Source organism: Sorghum bicolor, chromosome 4 (assembly GCF_000003195.3).
Source record: "Sorghum bicolor cultivar BTx623 chromosome 4, Sorghum_bicolor_NCBIv3, whole genome shotgun sequence".
NCBI classification, from domain to species: domain Eukaryota; kingdom Viridiplantae; phylum Streptophyta; class Magnoliopsida; order Poales; family Poaceae; genus Sorghum; species Sorghum bicolor.
The window spans coordinates 4,422,117-4,439,285 of record NC_012873.2 but is presented as its reverse complement, the minus strand read 5'-3'; the positions used below and the strand labels follow the sequence as shown (position 1 = coordinate 4,439,285).

At 42.3% G+C, this 17,169-nt stretch overlaps 4 protein-coding genes across 5 annotated transcripts; 2 read left to right on the top strand and 2 right to left on the bottom strand.

Moving 5' to 3' along the window:
* On the top strand, positions 416–5,540 carry LOC8076113. The gene is made up of 7 exons (XM_021458997.1): positions 416–773; positions 861–926; positions 1,020–1,088; positions 1,174–1,246; positions 2,015–2,127; positions 2,206–2,720; positions 3,009–5,540. The coding sequence occupies exons 1-7, from the start codon at positions 416–418 to the stop codon at positions 5,538–5,540; spliced, it is 3,726 nt and encodes a 1,241-aa protein (XP_021314672.1).
* On the top strand, positions 7,106–8,959 carry LOC8077173 (ribonuclease H2 subunit C). The gene is made up of 4 exons (XM_002453318.2): positions 7,106–7,364; positions 7,446–7,538; positions 8,254–8,417; positions 8,614–8,959. Exons 1-4 carry the CDS (start codon positions 7,205–7,207, stop codon positions 8,677–8,679), a joined length of 483 nt encoding a protein of 160 aa, XP_002453363.1. The 5' UTR covers positions 7,106–7,204; the 3' UTR covers positions 8,680–8,959.
* LOC8077172 (porphobilinogen deaminase, chloroplastic) lies at positions 9,093–12,270 on the bottom strand. Of its 2 annotated transcripts, none has more exons than XM_021459179.1 (5): positions 11,909–12,270; positions 10,928–11,338; positions 10,368–10,571; positions 9,663–9,840; positions 9,093–9,561 (listed from the first exon to the last, which is right to left on the bottom strand). In XM_021459179.1, the coding sequence occupies exons 1-5, from the start codon at positions 12,041–12,043 to the stop codon at positions 9,449–9,451; spliced, it is 1,041 nt and encodes a 346-aa protein (XP_021314854.1). In that variant the 5' UTR covers positions 12,044–12,270; the 3' UTR covers positions 9,093–9,448. The 2 variants fall into 2 exon arrangements, with proteins under 2 accessions (XP_021314854.1, XP_021314853.1); XM_021459178.1 differs by having other exon boundaries at positions 10,928–11,333.
* LOC8076112 (porphobilinogen deaminase, chloroplastic) lies at positions 12,401–16,085 on the bottom strand. Its single transcript, XM_002451568.2, has 5 exons — positions 15,738–16,085; positions 14,554–14,959; positions 13,813–14,016; positions 12,970–13,147; positions 12,401–12,885 (listed from the first exon to the last, which is right to left on the bottom strand). Exons 1-5 carry the CDS (start codon positions 15,899–15,901, stop codon positions 12,767–12,769), a joined length of 1,071 nt encoding a protein of 356 aa, XP_002451613.1. The 5' UTR covers positions 15,902–16,085; the 3' UTR covers positions 12,401–12,766.

Sequence of the window (17,169 nt, the reverse complement as noted above, 5' to 3'; positions counted from 1 at the left end):
GGTGATATATCTAATCGGCTCGCAGGTAATTTAACTGTTGTTAATCTGACATCAATGCCTCTGACATCAATGGCTACAATTAGAGGATCATTGATGGATAATCTGTTGTAATTACTGCTCAATTTATGTAGGTGAGGAGGATGAAGTAATTACTGCTCGTAGTATACTTAATCAAGAAATGCAGTCACAATTGACTGATGCTTCACGTAATAGAGAGTTAATAAACGAGCAAGTAATAGTCGATCGTGTAAGATCAAAAATGACATACGCAAACATGACACCTGAGCAACGGGACCAAAGACGCAAGCGACAAAGGCTTTACAATCAAGTTCAATCCCGTAAAGAGGCAATGAAAGCTGCTAAAAAACGATCAAGGGAAGTATGGAGACACACTTTGAATAGTGAGTCCATCGCAATGGAGAATCCACTCTTTAGTCCAACGGTGGAGTGGCCCAATACAAACTCATCTATGTCAGCTCATGGACCCACAGTAAGCCCTAGCGATTGGGCTATCCCAGAATCCACTGCAACGCCTATTTGCTTCCCACAAGCTCCTGAGGAGACAAATGAAGATGATGATGGATGCAGTGATATATCACCTGGTCATATGACACATAGACAAAATATACCATCTGGGCAAAGGCATGCATTGTTAACCCGTCGTAACAATGTGTTTGAGCGCCTCATCGGTCGGAACACGGGAAAATCTAATAAAGGTGAAGACCACGCGGAAGATAATACGCCCTTACCCGAAGCAACCGTGACCAACAACGGTAAACAATGAGGCCTTTGCATCCACGTTCATTCACATAAAACAAACTTTATTCCTATCTTAACCATGTCCATTATGTGATTGACAGAAAACACTAGACTACACAATCAAAATGTGTCAACTACATCTAAACAACCATTTTTTGATGATACAGGTAATTTGCACTACTTTGAACATTGTATACAATATTTGCGTTTCTTGTTTGTTACCTAAGTAGTAATGTCTCATGACATTGTGATGATCACAGACGATGATGAGGGTGATATATTTGAAGACGATGAGGAAGAGGATGAGGGATACTTGTTTGCTGGTCAAGGTATTTGTACCAAATACCAATTACCTTCCTAAACATCCACTCTTTTTATCTGACTTTCACTTTTATGTTCAAATCATTTCGCTAGAGGAATCAGATGACGATGTCCAAAGTGATACTACCGTGGAAGACATGACTTCTAACCTTGAAGGACCTGACCCGTATGAAGTGGTGTATAGTAATATGCCTACAGAGACACACAAGCTAAAATCTGTCCCAAATTGCCATCATTGTGGAGCAAAGAGGTTTCCAAAAGAACCTCCTGGGTTTTGTTGTCGCAGTGGAAAGGTTGAGCTGAATGCGCCCGTCATACCAAGCCAACTCATGAGGCTTTGGTCAAGCTCTGACGCGGATGCTAGGCACTTTCGTAACAATATCAGGTTTTTCAATGGCCACTTCTCTTTCACTTCCCTGTATTGTCGCCTCGACAGTGCTACTGCTAATATTAGAAACAGCGGCATATATACTTTTCGTGCACATGGCATGATCTATCACAACATAAGGTCATTTGGGAGAGAGGATGGTAAGGAGCCTAGACATCTTGAACTTTACTTCTATGATGACGATCCGAGCCTTGAGTACCGGTACCGAAGGTGTCGTGAAGAGCAGTATCAAAAAGATAAAGAAGTTATAGACAGACTGGTGGCCATCCTTCATGATAACCCATATTCACAACATTTGAGGAGTCTGGGGCACGCAGAACATCTCGAGGACTATCGTATTACACTTAACCTTGATCAGCGATTGGACCAAAGGACATACAATGTGCCGATGGCTTCAGAGGTGGCTGCTGTTTGGATCGAAGGTAGTGAACTCCTTGGTCAATTTTAGAATAGTGTTGTCCTACATGGGAAAGATAGAAGCAGGCATGGTATCCGATCATACCATGGATGCTATGATGCTCTTTCATACCCACTCTTCTTCCCTAGAGGTGAGCTTGGATGGCATATGGATATCCCAAAGAAAGGTGTTACCATGGAGGATGTCAACACGGCTCGTGCCCTACGTAAGGCTCGTAGTGGTACTGAAGAAGAAGAAACAGGTTTGTTTATCTCCTTGTACTTTTCATGCATATCAAACCTTTATCACATGAACACTTCTAATATCATAGTTTTGACAGACTCTCCGGGAAATTTATGTGTTTCTGTGCGTGACTACTACTGCTACAAGTTCCAGATACGGCGAGGAATATTTAATCCCATACTTTATGGCAAGCGTCTTTTCCAACAATTTGCAGTGGACACGTACATCAAAATCGAGAGTTCTAGATTGGATTACATACGCAATCATCAGACGGAGATTAGGGCCGATCTCTACCAAGGATTGGTTAATAGCCTGCATGCTGGTGAGGGTAGATCAGAAGCTGTTGGAAAGCGGACGGTGATGCCTTCATCATTTATCGGAGGCCCGAGGGACATGAGGCGTAGATACATGGATGCCATGGCACTGGTGCGAAGGTTTGGGAAACCAGACATCTTCCTAACTATGACATGCAATCCAAAGTGGGATGAGATCACACGTGAGTTGTATCTTGGACAAACACCACAAGATCGTCCAGACCTTATTGATCGGGTCTTTAGGGCAAAACTGGAAGAGCTTAAACATAGGTTGTTGAAAAAGGATATTCTTGGAAAGGTTCGTGCACACGTGTATGTTGTGGAGTTCCAAAAAAGGGGTCTACCGCATGCCCACTTTTTGCTAATCATGGACAGACGCTACAAGATCACGTGCCCAGAGCAGTATGACCTTCTCATCTCTGCCGAGCTCCCAAACAAGAAGAAGTATCCAGACTTGTATAAAATGGTTACAAAGCATATGATGCATGGACCTTGTGGCGTACTTAATCGCAATTGCCCGTGCACAAAGGGTCGTGAATCATGCAAGAACCGTTACCCACGACCTTTCTGTGATGCCACATTACAGGGCAAAGATTCATATCCAGTTTATAGACGTCGTGACAATGGTAGAAAAGAAAAAGTTCGCGGGCATGAGCTTGACAATAGATGGGTCGTGCCTTACAACCCATACCTCCTACGTTTGTTCAATTGCCATATCAATGTTGAGGCGTGTGGGAGCATCAAGGCCGTGAAGTATTTGTTCAAGTACATTTACAAGGGTCATGATCGCGCGTCTGTGGCTGTGAGAGAGGCTGACAAGGAGGACAATGAAGGAAACATCGATGAGATCAAACAGTACAGGGATGCTAGATGGGTAACTCCACCAGAAGCCTTGTGGAGGATATATGGTTTTGATATAAGTGATAGGTCCCCTTCGGTGTTGTCCTTGCAGCTCCATCTTCCTAACATGCACATGGTGTCATTTCACCAGCGCGAGGGTGTTCGACGTGTACTTAATCGTCCAGGTGTTGAAAGGTCTATGCTTACAGCCTACTTTGAGAAGAATATCACATCTGAACATGCTCGTGGTATATTGTACCGGGATTTTCCTGAGTACTATAAGTGGGATTCTCAAGGAAAACAATGGATTAGGAGGGCACGAAAGAATCATTTAAGACAAATTGGAAGAGTTGTATGTGCCAATCCAGCTGAAGGGGAGCGTTACTATCTTAGGGTGCTTTTGAACCATGTGGTTGGTGCTACCTCATTCATTGATCTAAGGACAGTGTCTGGTGAACTACTACCGACTTTCTGTGAAGCTGCAGAAAGAAGGGGCCTCATCGAAGCGGACAACACACTTCACGAGGGTCTTGCTGAGGCTACTCTGTGGATGATGCCATATGCACTAAGAAGGCTCTTTGCAACAATCTTAGTTTTCTGTGAGCCGAGTGATGTATTAGAACTCTGGGAAAAGCATAAGGAAGCAATGTCAGAGGACTACAGGCGCAATAACCAATCCAACTTTGCAGTGGAGCAGATGGTCCTCATAGATATTCGGAAGTTGTTAGAATCAATGCAGAAGGACATAAAGATGTACCCACTTCCTGATATCGATGACACATATGATCCATCTGGCAATATTCCCAGGGAGATTTTTGAGGAGGCTAGCGTTGAGGCAAGTATTGATGACATGGCACTATCAAAGACACTTAACGAGGAACAGCAAGCTGCCTACAATGAGATTATGTCTGCTATTGATAGTAATCATAGGGGTTTGTTCTTTGTGGATGGACCTGGTGGCACCGGGAAGACTTATCTATACAGGGCCCTACTTGCTACTATTCGCAGTCAGAATAAGATTGTTGTGGCAACAGCAACATCTGGTGTTGCTACATCAATAATGCCTGGTGGTAGAACCGCCCACTCGCGCTTCAAGATTCCCCTCACCCTTGATGATGGGGCCTTTTGCACCTTCACAAAACAGAGTGGTACCGCCAAGCTCCTTCAGAACGCATCCCTTATTATTTGGGATGAGGTGACGATGATGAAGAGGCAAGGTATTGAGGCGCTATATAACAGCCTCCGTGATGTCATGGAACGTCCTAACCTGCCATTTGGGGGGAAGACTGTGGTGTTTGGTGGAGATTTTAGACAGGTTCTCCCAGTTGTTCGAAGAGGTTCTAGGGCACAGATAGTTGGTGCCTCATTACGTATGTCGTACATTTGGAATTCCATGCGACATCTCAAATTGGTGCGAAACATGAGGGCAAAGAGCGATCCATGGTTTGCAGAATACTTGCTACGCATCGGGGGAGGATCTGAGGAGACTAATTGTAATGGTGAAGTCCACCTTCCTGATGATATATGCATTCCACAGACTGAGAAAGACAGTGACCTTGATACGTTAATTGACTGCATATTTCCTGCCCTCAATGCCAATATGTCAAACAAGAGCTACATCACCTCACGAGCAATATTATCTTCGCGAAACGACTGGGTTGATATGATTAACATGAAGATGATAAGTCGTTTCCAAGGGAATGAGATGGTGTACCATAGCTTTGACAGTGCAGTGGATGATCCACACAACTACTACCCATCTGAGTTCCTCAACACTTTGACCCCCAATGGTCTCCCTCCACATGTGTTAAAGCTCAAGATTGGGTGCCCGGTCATATTGCTAAGGAACATCGACCCTGCGGGTGGACTTTGCAATGGAACTAGGCTGGTGGTTCGAGGGTTCCAAAGAAATATTGTCGATGCAGAAATTATGGTTGGAGACCATGCCGGAAAGCGAATCTTCCTACCACGGATTCCGTTATGTCCCTCGGATGATGAGATGTTCCCATTTCAGTTTAAAAGAAAGCAGTTTCCTATTAGACTCAGTTTTGCCATGACGATTAACAAAGCACAAGGGCAGACTCTCCCCAATGTTGGTGTGTATTTGCCTGAACCAGTGTTCTCTCATGGTCAGTTGTATGTTGCGCTATCTAGAGCCACTGCCAGATCGAATATTAGGATCCTTGCTGTTCCACCCAGTGATAAGAATGATAAGAAACAAAAAAATAATGGTACATTCACAAAAAATATTGTCTACAAAGAGGTCCTCACTCCATGATAAGGTAGTCTTCTATTTTGCACAACTATTGTATTCTTATATTTGTGTCCTTAATTAGTGACATTTTTTGTATCATTATAAATTTCAGTTAATAGAGGAAGTCCGAAAGAAATAAGAGATAAGTAGTTATGGGTTCTTGATATGTTACTGGCTATATATAGAATATATATATATTTCAAACCTATTGATTATAGTATTTCTAATATGTTTTTTCTCTGTTTAATATTTAGCTTTTTACGTAATAAATTACTAATTCGTAGTGTTGGTTGCCATCAAAAGAAAAAGAAATATAAATTATTGAGATGCAATACAATGTGCCGATCCTGCATTTCCCAGCCGGTCGGGCCATCAGGCAAGCTGCAGTTTCACCTTGCCCCAGCAAACGGTGCCATGGAAACACGACCATGCATGCATGCGTGCAGGCGTGTAGCCGACCAAGAGCATAACTTGAATACACATATATATACACAGTAGCATATGGTACTTGATTGTAGTTTCGTATCTGGCGGAGATCTTGCAAACAAAATTGTCTTTGAGAACGAACGAGCAGCCTGACCACATCCTCGACGTCCGAAAGGGGAACAGGCCCCCGCGCGGGGGATACATCGGCTACGGTTTGCCACGCTCGCTTCGCTGCCGCTGGCTTGGCGACAGACTGCACTGGCCATGATGGTCTTGAGCCGACGGCCAGCCACGGCAAACCTAGCGGCAGGCACGCGGTGAAAGTCGTTGGGTGCCCGTGTGTTGGTTGCTTTTTAAGTTTGACTCAATTTATGCTATATATATAATATAAACTGAAAAGGTTATTTCAAAAAGATCTAGATTTTATAAAAATTTTAAAGAGAACTTCAAAATTTTGTTTGCTTCTAAAAGCAATTGATTTTGATTTTCATACGAATTTACAAAAAAAAAAAGGCAAATAAAAAAAATCTTATTCCTCTATCTCTCTCTTTCTGGCCCAGTCTGGCCCAACCTTTTATCAGCTGCGCACTATATTAGTCTCACAAGCAAAAAACAATGAATTGTTTCTTATTTTTTCTCTATCAGTGTGAAGTTAATAATGTCGTACTTGTTTCTTTATTTTAAATATAAGTAGATTGAGATGTGTGTTTTAATATTAATTATTATTATATTAATTGTGATGATATGGAAATTTACGTATAATTTATTGTGCGATGTGTTATCCGTAGCGACTTTACGTATAATTTGTTGTGCGATGTGTTACCCGTAGCAACGCACGGGCACTCAACTAGTGAAGGAGAAAAATTTAGACGTGCTCACAGGGATAGAGTTTATAGATATGTGTTCATAGGAGTGGATGTATGTCTATATTTGTGTAATTCGGAAAAAAACATGCATGATAGAAAATAGAAAATTAACATAGGATAGTAAGCTGATTTGGCAGTTAAAGTACTCGTGGCGGTGTAAATTTAGAAGGAAAAAAAAAAGAGGACCACTTGGCAATTTCGTGAAGTTTGGTAGATGATGGATGTTCGATAGGTGGCAGATCCTAAAAGTTACCACGGGATTTTGTTTTTAGGATCATTTCCCACGGGAAATAATCGAGTTAAGAACGAAAGGGGTCAGTGGTGGGCTGACTGGGCCCGTTTGTGTTCCTGTGGTCGCTCGTGGGGTGCGAAAATTCCAAGAATCTGAGCCCAAACATGGAGCCGGCGACCCCTCCGGCACCCGCCGCCGGTGTCACGGCCACCGTCGACCTCTCCCCAGTGGCCGCGGACCTCGGCGGGGCGCACCTCCTGCCCTGTGGCATCAGGCAGAACGGCGGCGCCCCCGTATCCGACTACTTCAAGCCTAGGGCCACAGGTCCGTTCCCCCTCGACTCAAATCCCTCGTATCCTTTTTCCCGCTCATTTGGTTGAGGAATTGGTGTGGGCCTCTCGACAGGTGTGGAGGTGGAGGGGGTGAAGGTGGAAGAGGCCTTCTTCCGCGGAAGGAAGTTGCAGGGCGCTACCCTAGCTCTCCCGGATGGATACCGAGGTGACCTCAGTTTCTTGCTTATGCTTTCTTCAAGACTACAAGATTTGTGAATTTATCGTCAGTTTGGAACCTTTGGAGTGAGAAATGTGATATTTTTTTTCTTATTCACCGATTTATAGCAATGTGCATTGATTTATGGTCTGAATTATAGTGAAGCAGTATATAATCAGTGTAACTGTAAAACTCTAAAAAAAATCAGTGTAATTGCAACTACCTGTACCTAAATTCGATATTCTCCCAAACTTGCTTGCATGCCTTTTAGTTTTATTAGGTGACTGGAGGAACTTTTGTGGGTCGCACTGATAAAAAAAACTGAAGCTTTCTGTGCAAACCTTGATCTTCTAGCAGTCCTAAAAAAACATACCTTCAAATAACTTGCTCTAAGAAGAATCAAATCATGGCTCAAATGCATGCTAAAAGGTATAAAAACTATGAAGTAAGGAAGCCGTGTGCGAAAATCCTGAAGGTTCAGTGTGAGTTTGACTGCAGAAGTGATTATTGAATGGTGGTGTGATTCCTTTTTTTTTTCCTGAAATATGACTGCCGGCCTGCTTAGTACAAATGTTAAATTTTCTTGGGATGCTAAGTTTGCATGTGCATCTAGGTGGTGATCGGTGGTAACAACCTGTCATTCTGGATCTTCAGTAGAAACTGAGAACTCGACAGAAGTCCTGCAGTTTGACCGTGTTTATTATGCTTCTAATATTCTCTGTAGGTTATGTATTGGAGAAGAAGCGTGGACAGAATTCAGATGTTGAAGTTAGCAATTTTGTATCCCGAGCTGAATTCCAGAACATAACCTACTGGAATCATGATACCATGCCATCAGCAGAGGATTCCCTCCCGAGGTGCTTTCATTGGTTAACTGTTGCTAATGCGGTGAGTATTATTTCTTCATCTAAGATATATCGGCCTGTTTCTTGTCCAATTATGCAAATCCATTTTGATTATCTCTGCTTCCTGTGGTTAGCTATATGCAGTGGGTCATAATAAAATAATAATCACTGAAACAGCAGAAATGTCATCACATAGACTGACAGGCATGACCTTAATTTTGGCCTTCATGTTTGTACAGATGCACAAACCAGTGACTGCTGAAGACCTCGCTAACATGTCAGCAATGCCGAATCAGGACAACTAGATCCATTGTATGGCAATTATGGATGTAACTGTGGCACGGTGAAAAAAGTCTACCCAGTGCAATTTCGATTTGGTGAAGAACCATCACTACAAGATATTTTCCTGTAACAAACAGCACATTGTTTGAACACATCCACTAGGTAATGTTTAGGCTTTAGGGTAAAGATGCTTCAGTAGCATCTGAGAATGCTTGGGTAATTTAGGTTATCTCTAATATTGTGAAAGAGTGCCATTGTTACAGTATTTTTCTCTCACAACAAATCAGCGAACAGTACTTTTCATCTTGACTTTTCAGCGAAACAAACAGGGCTTGCCTTAATGTGATTGCAGGAAAAAAATATATCAAAGAATCATAATTCTTTTTAGAAATGTTGAAGAATCAGATTTCTTGCAGGCAATAATGTCAAATAAGCATGCATCGATGCCTTTCACCATGGTTTTAATCAACTGTATCACGGCCTGAGTAGCACCGATACATTGGAATTGCAATGGGAGCGCCTCTACGGCTCTACCACTAGTTAGATCGTACAATGTTCTGTTGGACCTCAGAGATGTGCCGTGTGGGACTCATCAGAGAATCAATCGGCAGGCTAACTTCCCATAGGAATACCGAATCTTACACGCATGATTTACACTTAATCATCATGCATGGTATAGGGCAAGGCTAATTGCAAAACAGTGGACGTTCAGGGTCTAACCCAGAGTGCTAGAATAACTAGGACAAAGAAGAAACAAAAACAAATCTCTCAACACTCTCGTTCTTTCCATTGCTAGCAATCATAGAAGCCAGGCCCAGCCTTTGCCTTCAGCTCATGACCAGCATCTTTCCCCATCTCAACCATATCGTCGAAAGAGTACGGTCCAATTCTTGTTGTCTCATATACTGTAAGCGGAATCACAGGAGTAATCAGCTGTTGTCAACTTGTCATTAATGATGAAATGTGATAGTTTTCTTTCGGTTCTTTTAATTGATATTGAGCATACCTTTAGATCCATCTGGTGAAGCCAATAGACCTCGGAATGAGCAACTCCCATCCTTATCACGATGAGCATAGGCCGCAATTGGAGTTCGGCAGTTACCATCAAGAACTGTCAAGAATTCTCTTTCGCATGCAACAGCTGATCTGGTATCTTCATGGTTCAACGAGGAGAGGTACTCCATCTGCAAAAGGGTAAAGAATGGGAGCTCTCACAATCTCACATCTTTGGATACATAAATGTGTTAAAAAAAACCTATGAACCCAGACAAGTGCAGCGTGCCCTGCAGAGCTGCATAGGACATTCATGTACATTACAGAGTAAAACAGAAATGTGCACTCAGAAATTAGAATATTTTACAGTGCTTAGTTTTGGATATTATTAAACACTTTTGGAAAACACGGCAATAAATAAAATGAAGATTGAGCTAGTAAAATAACAATATAAAGACTGACATGACAAAGGAACCAGATTTGAAATCATTATTATGGTGCTTTATAACAGCTTCATCTACTGTATGCTTCTTATTCGGGAACAGAGAATGGGCAATGGAACTTGTCACTTAATCAAAGGAGCACGGCAGCACCAGCATGCGAAGTTCAATAGCATAAAGATAGCAAAGCTGGTGACCTGCGGTCATATTTATAATGTGGGATTATGCAGCAGCACTTTTTTTCATCTACCAGCGCACTACAACACTGGACAACTTACCATTTTGTTGTCATTGCTTCTGCAAGCTATTCCAATGGCACCTTGGGCAACGGCTGGAAGCATTTCTTCCATGGATAATATAGATGTTACATTTTCCACCATATTTAGCCGCTTTAGTCCAGCCAGTGCCAACAGCGTAGCATGGACATCTCCGTTCTTGAGTTTCGTTAACCGTGTCTGAACATTTCCTCTTAAGTTAACAACCTGAAAGCCACTCAATACTGTTAAACCTTATAGAACAATTAAGATAAGTAAAACACACTTCTAAATAACTAGCTATAAGACTGTGAAGAGAGTCTACAACTGGACAGAATCCTCTTTGTAACAAAAAAAAAATCCAATAGTACGTCCAGGCTAGGCAACTTTTCACACACGTCACTGAAAACAGTTGCTTTAAGGTTACATAATGAAAGAGTTGAGAAATGAGAACTGCAACTGGTAGAATGAACAATCTATGTATGATACTTCAGAGTTCAGAGAAAAAAAATTCAGATAGCTTACTTTCTATGTATACACAGAAAAAACACCAGATAGGGTGATGAATGAACTGCCACGCTTACCTTGAGTGACGGATACCTGCAGAGAATCTGAGATTGTCTCCTCAGGGAAGCACTTCCGACGACACAACCAGAAGGAAGCTCCGCAAGTGAATTTGCAGTCAAACATATAAATGCGTCTCTAGCATCTTCTCGCGGGAGGTTACATGGTAGTATTGTTCCTTCAGGTAGATATGTTGGGACATCTTTCATAGAGTGAACAGCAATATCAATCCTTCCCTGCAAGATCGCATCATCTATCTCCTTGGTGAATAAACCCTTGCCACCAATATCTGCAAGGGGTTTGTCCAAGATCATGTCTCCTGTGGTCTTTATAATGATGATCTCAACAGCCCCCTCCTCAGCTAATTCAGAGTGTGCAGCTTTCAGTTTATCTCGAGTTTCACGGGCTTGTGCAAGAGCAAGATCACTGTCCTAAATATCCAATGACAAGAATTACAAATTTGAATGAGAAAGAGAGAGAGAGAAAGAGAGAAAAACTGCAAAGAGCAATTTGCGTTGACAGTAAACCATGACTTTTCTTGGGTAACTTTAATCAACAAAGGACAATGAATAAAGAGCATAGAATTTCCACAAGATCTGAGGAGAAATCGTAGTTCAGTAAGCCAAGACAAAGACTAAAGCCCTTGTAAACACCTCATGAAGCACTAGCCAGTGTGAGAATAACACAAGAACAGTACAGCATCTAGTGTTGACCCAAGAACAGTACAAATTAACCGATTAATAAGAGACCCATCATTTAGCTTTATCAAGGCCAACGGCCAGTTACTACTGATCCAAATATGCAACAAAATGAAGCCATATATGCAAATCGAGCTAAACATCATCAAATACTTCGTGTGAATTCGCCCAGCGTCGTCAATGCCTGGCAAGTGCCAACCTCCTAAAAGACGCGATAGGTTCAGAGGCGCAGCTCAAAACCCGTATTCCAGAATGCAGAGCATAACCCCAAAGAACCCGCAGAAAAGGGTCGAATTTGATCACCTTCCACGCGTCCCAATCCGGATTAGGGGGACCTTGGCCTGCGAGACGGCCTCCACGGCGACGGGGCACGCCCGCCGCCGCGGGCGCGCGAGGCAGGTCGGCGGGCCGAGGAGGGAGTGGCGCGCGGTGGCGCATCGCAGCGACACCATCTCCGGCGGCCTAGAGAGGGTTAGAGGACTGTGCGCGCGAGGGACGGAGGGAGGAGACGCCGAGATGTGCGAGGGGGGTCAAGTTCAGGAAATTTCATCTATACCATCAAATTTTGCTCGGTACTGAATAATATACCATCAAATTTCATCATTTATATAGCATACCATCAAAAAGATCATCAATCTGTCTATAGCACCGCACTTCAAGGTTTCTTCGACACATACCCAAAACATTCTCCTTTACCCCCACAAAATCAGGGATGTTTTGTCGGGCCTCTAACAGAGGGATGTGACATTGATCAGAGTCATCTGGGAATCAATCAGTCAGGCTGATTTTCCGAAGAATAAGAACATTGAATCTTACTCCCATGGTTACCGTGAGCTCAATTATTCTTGAAACAACAACTATCAGCAAAGTCACATCCAAGTACAACATTACAAGTGTACAACGTAGCTGTGCTGGTACCTCTTCGACAAAACATAGCTGTGCTTTGCAGATACCTCTAAGGCTCTAACCCAGAGTGCTAGAAGAACAGGAGACACAACAAAGCTCAATGGGCCTGCTCAATATGAGTGGTAGTACAAGGCTCTAGCAGAACTATAGTAGGAGAAAGAAGAAACAAAAACAAACCTCTCAATACTCTACTTAGACCCTCCGTTTCTAACCAAAAGAGTGGTAACTGAAATTGCACATGGTCGCTCATTCTTTTCATTGCAAGCTATCAAAGAAGCCAGGCCCAGCCTTTGCCTTCAGCTCATGACCAGCATCTTTGCCCAACTCAACCATGTCGTCAAAAGAGTATGGTCCACTTCTTGTTGTCTCAAATACTGCAGAAGTGACAGAGTGCTGTCATTCAATGGTAAATACAACAAAATCATTTTAAGATCTTTTCAATCGAAAACCATGGATACCTTTAGATCCGTCTGGGGAAGCCAACAGACCCCGGAATGAGCAATTCCCATCCTTATCACGGTAAGCATAGGCTGCAATCGGAGTTCGGCAGTTACCATCAAGAACTGCCAAGAATTCTCTTTCACATGCAACAGCTAATCTGGTATCTTCATGGTTCAACGAGGATAGATACTCCATCTACATAAAGGGCAAAGATTGGGAGATCTCATCATTTTTTATTAAATGGTGTTAAAAAAAGCCATGAACTCAATCAAGTGTCTGGCATGCTCTGCATAGCTGCATAGTACATTAATGTACATTGCAGAATAAAATAACAATGTGCACTTAGAAATTAGAAATATAAAGACCTACTGTAAGACACAGTTTCAACTTTCAAAGATAAAATGCTTCCACAACATGCAACATGGCCAGGATAAAGAAGCAACAAACAAAACAGACTTGATAAAAAAAATGCAAAGAGTGGCATGACAAATAGACCTATCTGTGCTGCCTAAACAGGGTCATCTATAATGGTTATTTATTCAGGACCATAAAATGGTCAGACCCTATCACCAGGAGGCAGATCCACAGTATTAATAATTCTGTCACCTGACAGCAATGACTTGTGTAAACTGAATAAAAAATTACTATGGGCACAACCGCACAAGAGACAATGACACAGCGTGTCTATCATAGCTATGCTAGTGACATCAATGATTCCTAATTCTAGATCCACCCCTTCTTATCACTTAATCAAAGTAGTGTGCAAAGATAGCAAAGCTAGAGTCAGATTTGTATGATGGAATCATGCAAGCATCATGTTTTCTCCATCTACCAGTATACTACAACACCGGACCCCTTACCATTTTGTCATCGTTGCTTCGGCAAGCTATTCCAATAGCACCTTGGGCAACTGCTGGAAGCATTTCTTCCACTGATAGTACAGCTGTTGCATTTTCTGCCATATTCAGCCGCCTTAATCCAGCCAGTGCCAACAACGTAGCAGAGACATCTCCTTCCTTCAGTTTCCTTAGCCGTGTCTGAACATTTCCTCTGAAGTTAACTACCTGAAAACCATTTGATACTGTTAAGCACGAGACAAATCAAGATCAATGCCTAATCAAAACACACTTCTAAATAAATTAAAAAACACAGGCTTCTAAATAACGAAGTACAAGACTGAGTTGAGCCTACAACCATCAACCAGACAGAATTCTCTTCATAACCCAAAAAAATGCAATACTGCCTCTAGGATAGGCATCTTTTCACATGAATGGCATTGAAAACAACAGCTTCACTCATCACAAAAAAAGAAGAAAACAACATCTTCACAATCATAGAAATCAAAATATACATATTTATAATATTTATTTAACAGTTTATAAAAGAGTTGAGAACTGCGGCTGATAGAAAGAAGATCTATGTTCTAGTCTTCAGAGGATGAGCTCAAAAAGCTCACTCTCTTTACATGCAATGGGGGAAAACCCACCGAACTCGCAATACTGGGAAGTATCTATGAACACATTAGTGAATCGGATAGCAATAAAATGACAAGTATAGGGGGTGGGGAGGGAAAGCGTGGTGAGCAAAACCATCATACTTACTTTCAGTGATGGATATCTGTAGAGAATCTGAGATTGTCTCCGCAGGGAAGCACTTCCAACAACACTGCCAGCAGGAAGCTCCGCAAGCGAATTTGCAGTCAAGCATATGAATGCATCTCTGACATCTTCTCGTGGGAGGTTACAGGGCAATATTGTGCCTTCAGGTAGATATGTTGGAACATCTTTCATAGAGTGAACAGCGATATCAATCCTTCCCTGCAAGAGCGCATCATCTATTTCCTTGGTGAATAAACCCTTGCCTCCAATATCTGCAAGAGGTTTGTCCAAGATCATGTCTCCTGTGGTCTTTATGATGACGATCTCAATAGCCCCCTCCTCAGCTAACTCAGAGTGTGCGGCTTTCAGTTTTTCTCGAGTTTCATGGGCTTGTGCAAGAGCAAGAGGACTGTCCTAAATAACCAATGACAAGAATTACAAATTTGCATATTCCACATGAAAAAAGAAACAAACAACACTTTGAACTGAAAAGTGGAAGGAAAAATTTGCTTTGGCAGTAAAAAGTGACTTTTCTTGAGTAACTTTTTTTTCCTTTTTTTTAACGGATTCTTGAGTATCTTTCTCTCAACAAAAGGAAAATGTGGAAAAGGCATAGAATTTCCACAAGATGTCAAGATCCAAGAAAACTAGTAAATTCGCTAAGACTAAGTCAAGGCAAAGACTGGTAAAGACATCATCCTTGTAAACACTGAGACAAAACCACTAGCTATCATGAGAATAGCACAAGAACAATACGGCATCTATGGCGTTGAGCCAAAATAATAGAGGTAACATCTAAAATGTACAATTTTGCCGACTATTAAGAGCCATTCTTTAGCTCTATCAAGGTCAACGCCTAGGTACTACTGATCCAGAATTGCAGACTGCGAAGCAAGGAAGCGCATCCTTCCTGCTAAAGTTTCTCGATACTCCTTTGAACTTCACCAAATCATCCACAAATGTTTAACACGTAATAAAGACGCAATAGGTTCAGAACCACATCTCAAACTCACATTCCTGGGCTCCTGGCGGAAGAGCTAAACGCAGGATCTCTCAGGCACTCACAACGCGTTGCCGTCCCCAAATGCATCTAAATAGAACCTAAAGCCACAATTTTGACCAACATAAGCCCAAATTCTTCACCCTCCCAACCAAAGAAACAGCAGAAAAGGGTCGAATTCGATCACCTTCCACGCGTCCCAATCCGGATGAGGGAGACCTTGGCCTCCGCGCCGGCCTCCACTGCCACGGCAGCGCGCACCACGGGGCACGCCCGCCGCCTCGGGCGCACGAGGCAGGTCGGCGAGCCGAGCAGGGAGTGGTGCGCGGTGGTGCATCGCAGGGAGACCATCTCGGCTGGAGAAGAGGTTCAGATGACTGGGCGGGGAGGAAGAAGGGAGAGAAGAGAGGCCGAGATGCACAGGGGAATGGGCTCTGCCGAGGTCTGGATTCTGATCTGGTTGAGTTGGTTACGCTCTCGCCGTGGATGAGGAGAGGATAATGTGTCAGGATTGGCCAACCACAGCGAGGCCTACTCTGCTCATTTCTATCCCCACTCAGCATGCATAAAGCTCAACTTAATAATAGACCTAGGGATTTTCTAGATATATTTCTATTGATTTTGTTTCTATTTTTTCTAAAATGTTTTAGCAAGGCCTAGAGATGAAAAGATCATAGTAGGCTAAAATATTTTTGTTTTCACTTTTTTTTTCTCAAAACACGAAATAGATACGATATTATCGAAAATAGATATGACCTGATATTCCGTAATTTTGAGGATAGTCAATTGGAAATACACCCATGGAAAATCATGAGAACGATATGCTAAAAAGCAATAAACACATCAAACCATAAAACATCAAAAAAGTCATATAATGGTACAATAGTTCTCAACAAAGACACAAATAAACAATCAAGTTGACTTTGATATAGCATAGTCATAAAACACATAAATTATTAAAGTTCCTTCTCCGGTGGAAGCTATAGACTTCTTAGAGATGAACCTTAGGCATGTCACGGTCGTCACCAGCCACATCCTTCTATCCATATTCTGATTTTGTTTCTTTTTTTCTTTTTCCTTTTTTATTTTGCTAAGTCATGCTTAGGCGGTTAGGCCGGTTGAATCCACCTCGAAATTGTATTTGTAAAAGCAGGGCCCGTTTGGATAATTGGATCCATAGACACTAGACAATAGTATAAGGCACGCTAAGTAGTTTCTCATTCACGTGATGATGTGGATGAGCATTTCTCTTACATGTTTGGTGATGTGGTACCAATGAAGAGACAGGAAAGTGAAAGCCCTAGTTTGGTTTTGGATAATTGATGAAACCCTAATACTAACCTCTATACTAAGTGTGTGTAGATTTAATGAGGTTGGTACATGCCAAGTGATGGAGCAAGTGATGATCATGGTAATGATGGTGATGACCACACCACAAGATGATCAAGTGCTCAACTTGTAAAAGAAGAAAGAGAAAAACAAAACCCTATGGAGATTAAGGCAAAGGTATTGCTTAGGGTTTTGGTTTTTGTGATCAAGACACCATAGAGGGTGTGATCACATTTAGGATAGATAGTCGTACTATAAAGAGGGGAATTCTTTGGCTAAGCGGTTATCGA

Bases quoted from the DNA above. Each gene is read 5' to 3' on its own strand.
- LOC8076113 (XM_021458997.1), top strand. From the start codon at position 416: ATGGAGAATCCACTCTTTAGTCCAACGGTGGAGTGGCCCAATACAAAC. The intron at 1,089-1,173 runs GTATTTGTACCA...TCATTTCGCTAG, and splicing joins ATACTTGTTTGCTGGTCAAG to AGGAATCAGATGACGATGTC. The intron at 2,128-2,205 runs GTTTGTTTATCT...TAGTTTTGACAG, and splicing joins TACTGAAGAAGAAGAAACAG to ACTCTCCGGGAAATTTATGT.
- LOC8077173 (XM_002453318.2), top strand. From the start codon at position 7,205: ATGGAGCCGGCGACCCCTCCGGCACCCGCCGCCGGTGTCACGGCCACC. The intron at 7,539-8,253 runs GTGACCTCAGTT...TATTCTCTGTAG, and splicing joins TCTCCCGGATGGATACCGAG to GTTATGTATTGGAGAAGAAG. The intron at 8,418-8,613 runs GTGAGTATTATT...ATGTTTGTACAG, and splicing joins GGTTAACTGTTGCTAATGCG to ATGCACAAACCAGTGACTGC.
- LOC8077172 (XM_021459178.1), bottom strand. From the start codon at position 12,057: ATGGTGTCGCTGCGATGCGCCACCGCGCGCCACTCCCTCCTCGGCCCG. The intron at 11,334-11,908 runs GTGATCAAATTC...TATTTAGGACAG, and splicing joins CGGATTGGGACGCGTGGAAG to TGATCTTGCTCTTGCACAAG. The intron at 9,841-10,367 runs GTAAGTTGTCCA...ACCCTTTTGCAG, and splicing joins GAAGCAATGACAACAAAATG to ATGGAGTACCTCTCCTCGTT.
- LOC8076112 (XM_002451568.2), bottom strand. From the start codon at position 15,901: ATGGTCTCCCTGCGATGCACCACCGCGCACCACTCCCTGCTCGGCTCG. The intron at 13,148-13,812 runs GTAAGGGGTCCG...CCCTTTATGTAG, and splicing joins GAAGCAACGATGACAAAATG to ATGGAGTATCTATCCTCGTT. The intron at 12,886-12,969 runs GTATCCATGGTT...TCACTTCTGCAG, and splicing joins TTCCCCAGACGGATCTAAAG to TATTTGAGACAACAAGAAGT.